This window comes from Arachis ipaensis, chromosome B07, assembly GCF_000816755.2.
Source record: "Arachis ipaensis cultivar K30076 chromosome B07, Araip1.1, whole genome shotgun sequence".
Classification (NCBI taxonomy): Eukaryota; Viridiplantae; Streptophyta; class Magnoliopsida; order Fabales; family Fabaceae; genus Arachis; species Arachis ipaensis.
Genome location: NC_029791.2, coordinates 120,888,194 through 120,901,962, shown reverse-complemented (window position 1 = coordinate 120,901,962; position 13,769 = coordinate 120,888,194). Strand labels below are relative to the sequence as shown.

General features: G+C 37.9%; 1 protein-coding gene across 1 annotated transcript; it reads right to left on the bottom strand.

Moving 5' to 3' along the window:
- LOC107607870 lies at window positions 6,872-13,198 on the bottom strand. The gene is made up of 12 exons (XM_021107978.1): window positions 13,096-13,198; window positions 12,798-12,884; window positions 11,994-12,057; window positions 11,635-11,735; window positions 11,298-11,534; window positions 11,092-11,125; window positions 10,252-10,985; window positions 10,058-10,204; window positions 9,474-9,941; window positions 8,637-9,428; window positions 8,111-8,550; window positions 6,872-7,960 (listed from the first exon to the last, which is right to left on the bottom strand). The coding sequence occupies exons 1-12, from the start codon at window positions 13,196-13,198 to the stop codon at window positions 6,872-6,874; spliced, it is 4,296 nt and encodes a 1,431-aa protein (XP_020963637.1).

The following is a 13,769-nucleotide window of genomic DNA, read 5'->3' as shown; positions in this document are numbered from 1 at the left end:
ATCTTTTTACCTTTTTTTTTTGTGAGAAAATGGGACTAACATCCAAAAAGATTAAATACAAACTAAATGGGGTAAAGAAGCTCCTATAATATTATCAAAAAGAAGATTTACTATCTCTCTCAAAGGAGTATCCTAAAAGTGTAATCCTGGTTCTAGAGTTAAATATTTTTGCGCTAGACAATCTGCACATCTATTGTCTTCTCTATAAATATTTACAAAATAAATTTCCCAATCTTTTTTCCTACATTATTGGATACTTCTAAGAAAAGCGTTGGGATGATTGGCTAAAATTTTGTTTCCATTCAAACTTGTGATCACTACTCTAGAATCACACTTAACAATTATTCTTCTTAATCCCAAAGTCCAAACTATTTTGAGTCTCTAATAAATTCCTCAAAGTTCTGCCTTGTATGTTGTACAGTCCCCAATATAATAGAAAAATTTTCTTATCTATATGCATTCATGGTTCCCAATGAGTCCCCCATATCCAGCTTTCTTTGATTCATTGTGTCTTGAACCATCAGTGTTTAGTGTCACCCAATTTTAGATAGGAGGGTTCTACTTTATATGTTTTTTCACCTTTTTGTTTGAAAATGCTCTGTTTGCTTCTCTTTTCAAACGCTTCATTTATCTCCTGTATTTTTTTCAATATCTCGCAGTGAGGTTGGGGTGGTCTTTCATAACCATGTTCATGTATTTTTCTGTTCCTCCAATTCCACATTTTTCAGATTGCTGTGTTGAAAGTTGTAACACCCTATTACCCTAAGTCTTACCTCTAGCCGTAAAGCGAATGACAACAAAGCGTCACAACAGTTTTAAAGCTCATGCAGTAGTAAATATAGAAGGAAATACTAATACTAGAAGCCTGATGAAGAAATATAGCCCAGAGACATAGAAACAGAGATACAATGCAGAAACGTTCCTCACGATAACAAAACACGTAAGGGCACAAGATACAACACAAGACATGATATAATAATAATGATCAAGATAGATATATATAAGTATGATAGTCACAAAAACTCTAGTCGTAGCCGCAGAGTTTAGGCTGACTAGTTACAAACAGACAATACATAGTTTTTAAGTTAAAGCACCTTATACCACTTATCTCTCAAGTAAGCCTCTAAGGCAATAAAGTATAAAATACAAAAGGTTAGAGAATAACTACAACAAAATTAAAGTAAAATAAAGCATAAGAAAGGTCATCATCCGCTCTGTCACCATATCCACAAACTCACCGAGGTGGGTTGCGACCTGCATATGAAAAATAACAACAACATATGGTATGAGAATTAGAGGTTCTTAGTATGGTAACAGTGCCCATTATATAAGATATAAATTTCCGGGACGCCAAAGGCAATCCTAAAACTTCCCTTTGATATACATATTCAAGATTAATAAAATAAATAACTTAAACCATAAACGATAAACAGGGTTATCTAAACTTAGAGGATTTCTAATTAATACCAATCGCACCGCTGTATCCCACAGCCTTCGCCAACCTAACCTCTGTGCGATCCCATCGCCATCGCCTTCTGATCCTCCTCAATGCCAGTAAAACACATTTAATGCAAACAAGTAAAGCACAAATAGTATACATATATATCAGGTAAATCAACTAACATTTAGACATGTTATTCAAATAGGCATAACTCAAATAATCAAAGAAAGCAAACATGTAAAAGATGCATATGATGAATGACTATCCTATTTGGCTCGTGATATCACTTGTTGGTTCAAAATGCCAACCCGACACATCCCCGGGATGTCGCCTTTCTGCCATGACCAGGAATATAGTGTCCTGCTCACTCTTTCTTTATCTTGCGCCCCGCGAGTTATAGTGCCCGACACACTCTTTCGGGTTATAGTGTCCGAGTTCACTCTGGCGGCAGAAAGGTTATGTGAGCGGGAGACTGCCACAGCCCTCACATCTCAACGTAGGCGGGCGACTGCCTCGACCCCTACGCCGGCACCGCTACCTAGACAAGCGGGAGACTGCCCAGCCCTTACATCCGAAAATAGGCGGGAGACTGCCACAGCCCCTATGACAGAGAACAATGCGTCTCACACTCATATAAACAATCTCATCATCCAGCCTCAATATCACAAGTTCATCATCAACCCGACTCCCCATCAATTCACATGACAACTCTATCCAACTGACATACCAAGCTTAAGTCATCGTCTTCTAAACTCATGCATAAATTACCAATTTAAGTCACCAACCCACCGCTATTAGTCTTAGGACCTAATTACTAGGTAGTAATCTTAAACAGCAGTTTAAAAAAGTTTAGAAAGTTAGATAACCCTTAAAAAATGAAGAAAAATCATTTTTTCAGCAAAACAGGGGCTGTGCGTACACACCCCCTGCCGTGCGTATGCACGCGTTAAAAAAGTGAGGGTTGCGTACACGACTCCTCTCTCGCATACGCGAGACTCCTAACCCAAGAGGAATTCCCGCGTCGCATGTTAAAACTCGCATATGCAATAGCCAAAATTCACATGCTCGCGTACGCAACATAGTACCCACGTACGCGAGACTCCCATGCAGTGGAGAATGCCTGCGTCGCGTGTACATGTTCGCGTACGCATGCTGCATCAAACTCAGAAAGATTTTAATGCTGTAGAATTTTAGTTTTAAACACCAAACATTAAACGCTCATAACTTCCTCTACAAAACTCCATTTTCCTCAAACTTTATACCATTTTAAAGCTCTTTAAACCATCTTCAATTTAAAACAATATCAAACCAATTTCAAAAATTGAGGCTCAAGTTATGATCCACTAAAGTTTACTAAAAACAGATTTTTACCAAAAGAGACAATTCTCTAGTTTTCCAAAACTTCAAAACCAACCCAACTCAAAACATACTCAAAACAACCCAAAATCCACAATAGACACTTCCCAATCATTTATCAATTACCTAACTATCAAAACCATTTAATACTCACCTCATCCAACTTAAAGTTCAACCTAGATTCACACCAAAGTTCCTCAATACCACTATTTAATATTTCCAACAATCATGAATGTTACATATATCAAATCTTTCATCCAATTAGCCCCATTATCATCAATCAATTCATTCAATTCATCAAATCTCCTCAATAATTTGTTTTCAACATGAACCACAATAATATATAATCAATATTATCATCAACATTCGTCTTCAAACATCAACACGCACCACCACAACTCATCAAAGTCATCATAATCATCAATAATCATTATCTACCAACATATATATATAAAACCCTATATCATGAAAAACAACAAGAATTAAAGCTAGGATTTATGAACTCAATGGTTTAGTGATATCTTACCTTGTCCAATGAGTTTTGGAGTAAAACCCACTACTCACCCAAGCTAGATTACACCTAAACAATAAGAACACAAAGAAACTCAACAACCCAAATTCAAAAATGACATAGGGTAGAGAAATTAAGCTTGAAAATTAGTTTTTTTTTAACTTTGATTAGTTAGAAAAAAAGAGCTCGGCGAGAGCTTCGCGTGGCGGTAAATCGTTCGTCAATCTGCACACCGTAACTCAAGATATGGCCAAAAGAAGGAGATGATGAATAATGTCAATGGTGGACACTCCTCTCTCTCAATCTCACGTTCCTCTCTCCCTCTTGTGCTGAAAATAAGCTTTCTTGGCTCATTTATGACTTTATATATGTTGAGTTTGGGCCCGAATTGAGCCTGGTTCAACCGCCTAGCGTTTTTGGTCCGTTTAGCCCAACTTTGGACCAAAATATTTAGAATTAGCGTCCGGTTTGCTATTCCAAATATTTTTCTAAGATTTCTATTGTTTTATTCTCTCTCACGTAGTACCGTACAGACTTAAGCCAGTACTATCGGCTAATCTACCGGTATGCACTTTTACGCAAATTCTTTTTTTAGAAGAAAACATTTTCTCACTCAGAAAAATTCACTAAATGCAAATCTCACCTTCGTATTTAAAAAAAGACATTTTTATACTTTCGAACCTATTCCGGGCAAATAAATTATTCTATTCTATTAAGTAGTTTTACGTAAAAACTCCGGTTCTTAAAAAAGGTCCATCCAATTGTTACATTCGTCTCTACCGAGTTGTTCTTTTAAATTCATCTCAACCTATATTTTAAGATTGGCTTCAAAAAAATGTTGCATGCATCTCGGATTAATGAGATTAATCCAAATTGGGGCTATTTTACAGCAATCCCTCAAAGCATGCAAAATATCATTTTCCTAGTTTGGGCAAAATGCACAATCTCCTCGTCCACCAAACAGCTTCCCCTTCTTCTAATTTGTGAAGATGCGGCCGTGCATAAACCTCCACATAAAAGTCTTAGCTTTTTTGAGCCTTCTACTTTCACATGGTGGTCTAGGTAATGGTTGTGAGTTGATTCCATTTTACTAGGGCTTTGAAGGTGGCGGTTATGGAGAATGTTCCATTATCTGAATGGGTCCAACCTTGTCGATCATCTCTGCTGCTACTTCTCGGAGGAAGGAGGGCAACGATTTTCAGGCAGGTATGTTTTAAGTTTCATCATGTTCCAATCTTCTCTTTTATCGCTCCAATCTCTCACTGTGCTTTCCCATCAACATCAATTTGGATGGCAAAATTTTACAGGATTTCAGCCCCTTCAACCCAATTGTCATGCCAAAAATTCTTTGTTGCTCTATTTTCAACAAAAGAGATGGTATGGTATGAAATTTTGGCCAAAATTTGACGAGTTTCTTCCACAGGTTAAAAATTGATTTTCTAGTTGAAGGTGTAGCTGTGAATGTGTTTCCATTATTATATTTTTTACTGAAATTTTGAGTCCATAAGGCATTTGGGTCTTCTTTTAATTACCAAATGAACTTGTATAAAAAAGTCTCATTCATTGACTCCAAATTCTTGAGTTCTAAGCCTCCATCATGTTTTGGTAAATATAGGGTTTTCCAACTGATTGCATGCAGTCTTCTTTTATCTTCTGTGTCTGTCCATATGAAATTTTTCTGTGCCTTCTCTATCTCTTTGCAAATAGCTTTGGAAACTCTATCGTGTTGCATGTCAAAATTAATGCTGGACTTATGATGGCCTAGGCTAGCATGACTCTGCTAACAAAAGATAATACTTTACTCTTCCAACCTTTCAACTTGCCATTATTTCTTTCCGATACCATTTTGAAATTGTCTTTTCCCTTTCCATTGTTGTTAAGCATTGCTCCTAGGTATCTTCCCAGGGTCTTGTTTTCCTTAAACTCAGACTTTTTCAAGATCTTTAATCTGGTCGATGTTGGAATATTCTTAGAGAATACAGTAGATGATTTATTGCTGTTAATCCGCAACCCAGCTGCTCTACAAAATAGCCCTAAAGTCCTGTTGATGTTTTCCATTTGTTGCGTTGTTGCTTCCGCAAAAAGGAGCAAATCATCAGTAACATTAGATGGGAAAGTTGCGTCCCATTTTTTCCAATTTCAAATGGTCTCTATTTACTATCAATCACATCCTTTTAATTAGCTGGGATAGTTTATCCATGCAAATGACAAATAGGTAAGGAGTTAAAGGGTCTCCTAACTTAATGCCTCTTGTAGGCATAAAATTATATGTTTTACCTTCGTTCTACAACATATTGTAGTTAACCGTAGTGACCCCTTTCATAATGATGTTCACCAACCATTGGAGAAATCTGAATTTTTTAAGTCTATGATTCATGAAACTCTACCTAACTCTGTCGTAGGCCTTTTTTAAATCAATTTTTATTGCCATATAGCATTTTCTACCTCTAATCTTTTTCGTTGAATGCATGACTTCTTTCGCAATAAGAATATTGTCATGAATTTTCATCCCAGTATGAAGCTTGATTGATGGGGAGAGATTCTATCACAAAGAAAAGGTTTTATCCGTTGAACAAGGATTTTGGTGATAATTTTATACTTCGCGTTGCACAAAGCATTGGGTCTGAATTGATCAATGAACTCTAGGTGTTGTACTTTTAGAATGAATGCTAGCAAAGTAGTGTTTGTATCCTTGATAAGGGTGGGATCAATTTGACTAATTTCTTAATTATTCTCGAAGAAGGCTACCGAAAATCTGTCTTCTCCCGGAGCTTCTAGAGACCTAATGCTAAACAAAGCTTTCTTTATTTCTATGTCTGTCGGCATGGCTTCTAGGTACCTGCAATTCGAACAATCAAAATTAGATATATCATGAGTGTCTAAATTTGTGGGACTAGTAATAACCTCCTATTTGTAGAGCTTTTGGTAGAAGCTAGAGATGTGATTCTTTAGTTCTTCTTCTATCCAAGTCCCTCCTTGATTTCTAAGTTTTAGAACCTTATTTTTTCTTCTTATAATAATGGTCTTAGTGTGATAGAAATTTGTATTCCGGTCTTCATCCACTATCCATTATTTTCTTGATTTTTGAAGCCAAAAGGCCTCTTCTTTGTCAAGGATCTCTGATAAATCCACATTTTATGGTATTTACTAGTTTTATCTCCCGTGCCAAGCACGGGCATTAAAATTATAATTGTAAATAAATATTATTCAATAAGAAAATGAATTAAATTATTTAAAAATAAACAATGCTTGCGGCCAGCAACGTTTATGATTGGCAGCATCAAATAATCATCAATGATGATTTAATGGTGGTGGATTGGTGTGAGATTTCATTAAATGACTCAACGTTCTCTACGGATTACATGCTAGCTAAAGTTAAATAAAATTACTAGCCCCCTAGACTTTTCCTTTAAAAATAATTGTTTGTATAGAGATGTATTATATAAATAATAATATTTAATATGTAATTAAGTAAGAGAAAAATGTTCTTTATTTATTCTTTAAGAGTTAGAAGAACTACGTACCGAAAAGATTACAGAAGGAGCACATGAGAGGTAAATCGATCAAGGGAGAATGTTAGGTAGCATCCCGGTAAAAACTTTCCTATAGACAACATTAATAGTATGATCTGAAACTTTGCCGTTAGAATCAACAGATAAAATCTTCAGTCCAGAATGCATGCTGACCCGAGAAAGCGCAACATAAAGCTGACCATGAGTAAAAACAGGCCTCGGAAGATAGATGCCAACTGTTGACAGCGTTTGACCTTGGGACTTGTTTATGGTCATCGCAAAGCAAAGAGCAACCAGAAATTGACGTCGAGTAAACCTGATTGGAAATGTATCGTTATTGGGTGACATGTTCATCCTGGGAATAAATACAACATCACCAGTATTACGACCTGCTAAGATGACGCACTCAATGATATGGTCACCAAGACGTTTAACCTGCATGCGCGTACCATTGCATAGTCCATTGGATTGGTCAATATTGCGAAGAAGCATCACAGGAACACTGATTTTAAGAACTAACCGGTGTTGGGGAATTCCTGAACAATTTAGCGCATTCAATGACTCGGTGCTCATTGTATATAATTCAGATTCCAGGTGACCATCTTCACTAATTAGTATATCAGAGCTCAAGTATACCCTCTCGTTGCCAGGGATCAAAGACATCACATGATTGTTTACTTCAGTTACGACATCAAGTGTTGGTGCTAATATACTCCTACCCTTAAAATAATCCACGCTAGAAGAATAGAGTAAGATGTCAGGATAAACGAACAACACCAAATCATGCAGATAGGGAGACTCAACATTAAGCAGCAAGTTGTCGGGTATTCTAATCACTGATTCGCCATCGGTATTGTCTCCGATTAACCCGTCACCAACTTGAAGCAACCATGTAGCAAATTCCTTCAATTGTACACCGTGGATATCTCGTGAACCACGGGACAGTCTCATGTTTTCAGTTAACTGCAACACTTGGCAAGATTGCCACAGGTTCGAAGCATTAATACACGAATGAACGATCTCTTTCCGGGAACCACGAGGAATCACAGGCAATATCTGACGGAAATCACCTCCTAGAACAACAATTTTCCCACCAAATGGGGCATGAGGATTATATCCACGATCAAATCGAAGAACATCCTTAAGTCATTTGTCCAGCGCTTCGAAGCAAAATTTATTTAACATAGGTGCCTCATCCCATATAACTAATTTTGCAGATAAAATAAGACGGGCGAGGGGTGTGCCTTGCCTTATATTACAAATAGAGTCCTGGTTAACACTGAGCAGAACCTTAAAGCGTGAATGAGCAGTTCGCCCATTAGGCAACAACAGAGCTGCAATGCCACTGGATGCAACATTGAGGACAATATCACCCTTAGACCTTATCGAAGCAGACAGTGCATTCCATAGAAAGGTCTTACCAGTTCCACCATAACCACAGACAAAGAAAAAACCACCAGCATCATGACGAACTGCATTTGCTATTGTGTCGAACACAACGCGCTGGTCTCGATTCAACCGGGAAATCAAATCCACGGCGATACTTGCCAATTCTGTCCTGTCGAAATTCAGCTCATCAAAAAAGATTGTGTCGGAAGGTTCAGGTAAACCAGCATAATCAGGAAACGGCATGTCAGGAAATTCCTTTAGGCTCCGACCATTCGGCTGCAAGAGTTTTTCAATTTCGGCAAGCGTGATGGACTTAATCTCATGAACAGAATGCTGGAAACCTAAAAGCAAAAAAATGCAACGTAGTTACGTAAGAAATAAATTGGACACGATGACGAAGGGAAAATAAAATAAATGCATAACAAACTGCAAGAGGTGGAGACGACCGGACGTTTTTGAATGGAGTGGTCTGAATTTATTGCGAAACAGTAACCGGATAGTAAAAGCAATCCGAAAAGTTTACCTAAGTTATGTCTTCCAGAAAGAAGCGAGTTGTCCATGCAATGTTGCCAACATTTCTCCCACACCATGTCAGGACGCACAATGTTGTTCGACATCAAAAGCATTGCAAACAACCTCCTGATATAATTCGGTGATGCCCACGCACTGGCTTCATTAAGTGCATCAATAAATTCCCTATCATCCTGCAATAACCCTAGGGCATAACAGGCCTCTTTGAATGTATCGTACACAATCCCACCAATTGAACGCACATCAGCAAATCTCTGGCACCCTTTTTGATAATTCAATAACATACGAAGGTAGTACTCCTCTCCATGCGAGTGAGGAATATGTGTGAGATGACCTATGACATTCCCTTGCTTCTGTGGCCTCCACATATACCCCTGCTTGTCCCAAACAAAAAATGACAGCATCTCTGCGTAAGTCAGTGTACGGGCTAGATCAAAATTCTTGTTAGCCTTAAACCAACCAATAAACATACTAACCTTTGAGACCGCAGCGTTGATAACATTCTCAATAAGCTGGTGATCATCGTACAAAACATTCTGTTCATTTGGAAGATGGAATGGAAGGCGGATGACGTTAGGCTCTTTGTACTGAATCTCAAACCCGAATAGCCGCCAGGATGCCTCACAAGCTGATATATACTGACAATCATAGTAGTTTTGGATTTCATCTACAGTGACATCAGAACCAGCTGAATAATGTCATCGGAAGAACGAAGCTGTGACACGATCATTACCTTTGTGGACATACTTGAACAAATACTTAATAGCAGACGTCTGGCAAGTATACTCAACATTTATGTGGCAGCCATACTTAAGGAGCAATGTTGCATTGTATGGGACAACAAACCTATTGTCGAGATTAACATTCCTCTTGGTTGTTGAACGACCATTATCCGACTGTTTATACTTGGGAAAACCTGCACTGTCTATGGATGTTTTCTCACGGAAAGGCACTGGATAAAACTTGGAACACCTCCCATTAACCATACACGGGCTACTCATGTTCAAAACCCCACATGATCCGTGAATCATGAATTTTTGGACTAAGCTATACAGCTTAGGTTGTCTGTGTTCGTCGGGTATCTCAGCCGATATATGATGGTCAATATCCTCAGATGATCGAGGCTTCTCGGCTGGTCGAACAAACAATAAAATATGACAATGGGGAAGACCACGCTTTTGGAATTCAACTGTGTACACAACTGGAACAAAGAAAATGGGAAAAAGCAAAAAAATATGTTAAGGGGCAAGTCGACGTTGATGGAAAAATAACAAATGTGTTAGCGCGACATTGTAAAAAGTGAATGAGAAAACTCACTTCCTTTAGGCTTTCCAAATATGGACCCATCCTTTAAGTCTTTTAGCAAGACATCTAACTTGATCTTGAAAACCCTTGATATGATATCTGGCATGTCACTTGGCTTTAATGAATAGGCCGCAACGCAATCTTTAATCTCGGTCCAATCTGGGTTACATGTGATAGTAATGAAATAGCTAGGGTATCCGGCATACCTGCAAATAGCAAATGCATCTTTGCAATTGTTGTACATGATCGGGGACCACCGACAAATGAAGACGGCAAGATAACTCGTTTTCCAGTTCTTGCAGCCTGTGTTTCACCCTGTATTAGACACTCGTGTAGGCCTTGCAGTTTATGAGAATGAAACTTGCTCTGGTGGAACCTGTGATATTGTAATCTTTCCGCTTCTACCATAGTGTAACTATCAACCAAGAATTGTTGGAACAAACGTCTTGACTTGAGAAGCACTTGCGACTCATGCGATCTTATTTGGATTCGAAAAGACAAGAACTCCCTCATGCTAATTGTTTCTCGCTTATGTAACTGTTGCTTAGATCTTTCATCGGATATTAAGATATCACTCCGAAAACCATCTTCTCCGTACGGAAAAAGCAAGGGGTACTGTAGTGCAAGATACTGCGGATGATTAACATCAATCCGTTTCAGAAGGTTCGAATGTGTCTGAATAACAACGTCCCTCAAAAGGTTGTCGAAATCAAAATCACCTACAATAAGAGCAGCAACTTCAGACGCTGATGGCAGATTAGATCTTCTACCATCAGTATTCCTCTTCTTGATAAGACGAAGCTGCAGCGGAGTCGTTGAATCTTCAGTGAACCTTTGCCTAGCATATCGGAAGCACCTAGCGAGAGAGTTGTGGAAATCAAGCATGCTGGTTAGATCCGCTACAATGGTATGATCTATAGCTTGGTGTTGATTAAACATGCTACATTAACCCAAAAATAAAATTAACCAACATAAATCTAGGTCACACAAGAATCATATAATACAGACATTAAAATATCAACATACCATAACAACCACATACTTACCCAATTGCATTAATCCGGTTCTGGACTTCATTTTCTGTATCATAAAAGTAGAGCTGAGCAAACTTGGGCTTGCTAGACTGCTGTGGCAACAAACTTCCAATTGAATGGTAATTTTGGTCACTTATAACAAACATGGGGGAGGGGGGCGGAACCCTTGTTTAGTGTGTACTGAATTTTGCCAGCCATAGATGTGAACGAAAACATACCATTAAAGGCCCTGATATGTTTCTTGTAATGCAAAGCTCGTTGATCATCACCATTCAACAACACCCACAACAATGGTGGCGGAACCGGCAACAAAGGGAGAGTGACCTTTCCACTCATGCAACAAATAGCAAATAATATAGTGTTGTTGGCTCCACCTTTCGCAAGGCGCTCGTTCATCCACATTTTCGCCCCACAAAAAACACAACTTTGGGTGGGTTGCCCGATTGACCAAACATCTAGGGAACATTCAAAATATTAAAAAACCAAGTGTCACATGAGTGTAATAATAGGTCAAAATATATATAAACTCATAATCATGTTCATTGAGAATGACACCTGGTTCAATAGAAGATGCAGTGAAAGCTTCTAGTTGGTCATCGCTAGCCTGAGCCATATGCAAAGGTGAAGACGGGGAGAAATGCGAATAGCCAACCAGACTGTATATTTGATGAGAACAAGTTATCAAATATAAAAAATAAGTTGGAAAAATTTAGAGGATTGTGATTAAAGGGGAGGAAATTTAGGGAAAACACCCATGCCCAACGGTGCCTACAGGTGAGGCTCGGCAAAGGTGCCATGCTAAGGAGGAAAAACACCGCACCAACTTATACGGGGATATTGGTTAAGTCTTTAATTGCAGCATAATCCCCGGTTCCAGAGTTTCAAGTGAAATGGCACTTTCATGCATTACTCACGTGGTAGGTGTTACATAATGATGGTGTTTGTCACGGGACGTTTCGATGTTGCATGGTGAGGAACCTGCAAGGAAAAAAGAGGTGTTATCCATGGAGGGAGGATGCAATACCATGGTCCGGTGCAGATGTAAAGAAAGGAACAGAGTGCAAAAAACAAAACAGAGGAGCACAGGTGATCCCAAAAATAAAGAATAATAAAAAAAGTAGTTGCTGTAAGTGTGTTAACTGTGAGATATACTACCGTTATATTAGACAAAAAGTTAAAATTAACTATTTTAATATTAATTAAAAAAATATAAGATAGTAATGCCATTTTTAATATTATACGTCAAATATTTGTTAACCAGGCACTGATTTAGTTCTCAGGATTGACTATGCTTGCCTAATCCTTGCTTTATGTGCGATTCTAAAAGAAATGATGAATTTTGAAAATAATAATTTTAAATCAGCAATAATGTTTTCAAAGTTAAGAGAAGGTCACACGAAAAATAACTAAATCTAAAAAAGTTAACAATATTTAGCATGTAATACAATGATTAATCATGATAATGACCATAATATAATATATAGATTATGTAAAATTGAATATATCATACATGTCATGTTCTCTATTCTTTATAATGACTGTATGCTTCTTTAGTGATTAAAATAGATAAATTATTTATTTTTTAAAAAATCGCTCCCTTCATTTTTTAACAAGTTTAACTAAATGAGAAGACTAAACACGGACCATTATTACCGTACTCATTAGGAAATAATATATTGGAAAAGGCACCCAACGTATATTGAAAAGTCAGAGCTCACTTTGGCGTGTAGCAACAGCGACGGGAAATTTTTGGAGCAGGCCGATATCCTGTTGGAGGGACTCAGAAACCCGTGTGTTGGGATTAACTGCAACAACAGGAAAGCGTAGATCAAAGTTAACAAATAATGCATAATCAGACCAGCAGAGCAGCAAGGTTAAGAGCACGCAGGATTGTCAGCAGAAAATGAAATGTCTCCTATCAGGGGAAAGTATGGATAATGGCAAAAAATAAGAACTGTAACGAAAAATTGTCGCCAAGCATGCGGAGAAGTATGCAGGGTAGAACGACAAAGAAACCATTCTCGGGGCCGGATGGGCTAAGCGACACGTTGATCCGGCGCCTCTTATGACCAAGCAATTTCAACCGTCGTTGTCGTGCGAGCCTAGCTTCGTGTTCCATGGAATCCAGGCAGGCAAACCGTTTGCCAAGGGCTAGGTTTGTCGGATAAATTTGTTTCAGCTACTCAAACTATTTGCAGACAGGTTCAAAATAGGATCCCGGCAGGCAAGACAGGAAAGTCCACACGCAATGACAGAAGTCTACAAAGAATTGGGGATATGGAGGAAGAACAGAATATGTATATCATGAATAATGTCAAAGTTCGACTATGAAAGGCACATGTGTTCAATCGCTTGAATAGTCATTGACCATTAAGGAAAATAGACCACATCACAAAGGAAAATATTTAGCTAATGTTTATGAACAAGATTGTCATAATAAAATAATAAGACGAAAAGTAATTTTCACTTTATTGTATCCAATTATTGCCGAGAAGTATTTAACAGCATTATTCATTGGGAGTCCAGAAAATTAGTCAAACATAATTTGTTTTATCTGTTCTGACTATTCAAGGAATGTTAAATAAATAGGATGCTGAAGTTAATTTTTTAGATCCTGTTTTGATATAGGAAAGAAAATAGAAGAAAAGAAAATAACAGTCAAAATTTAATATTTAAAAAATAAAGATAAA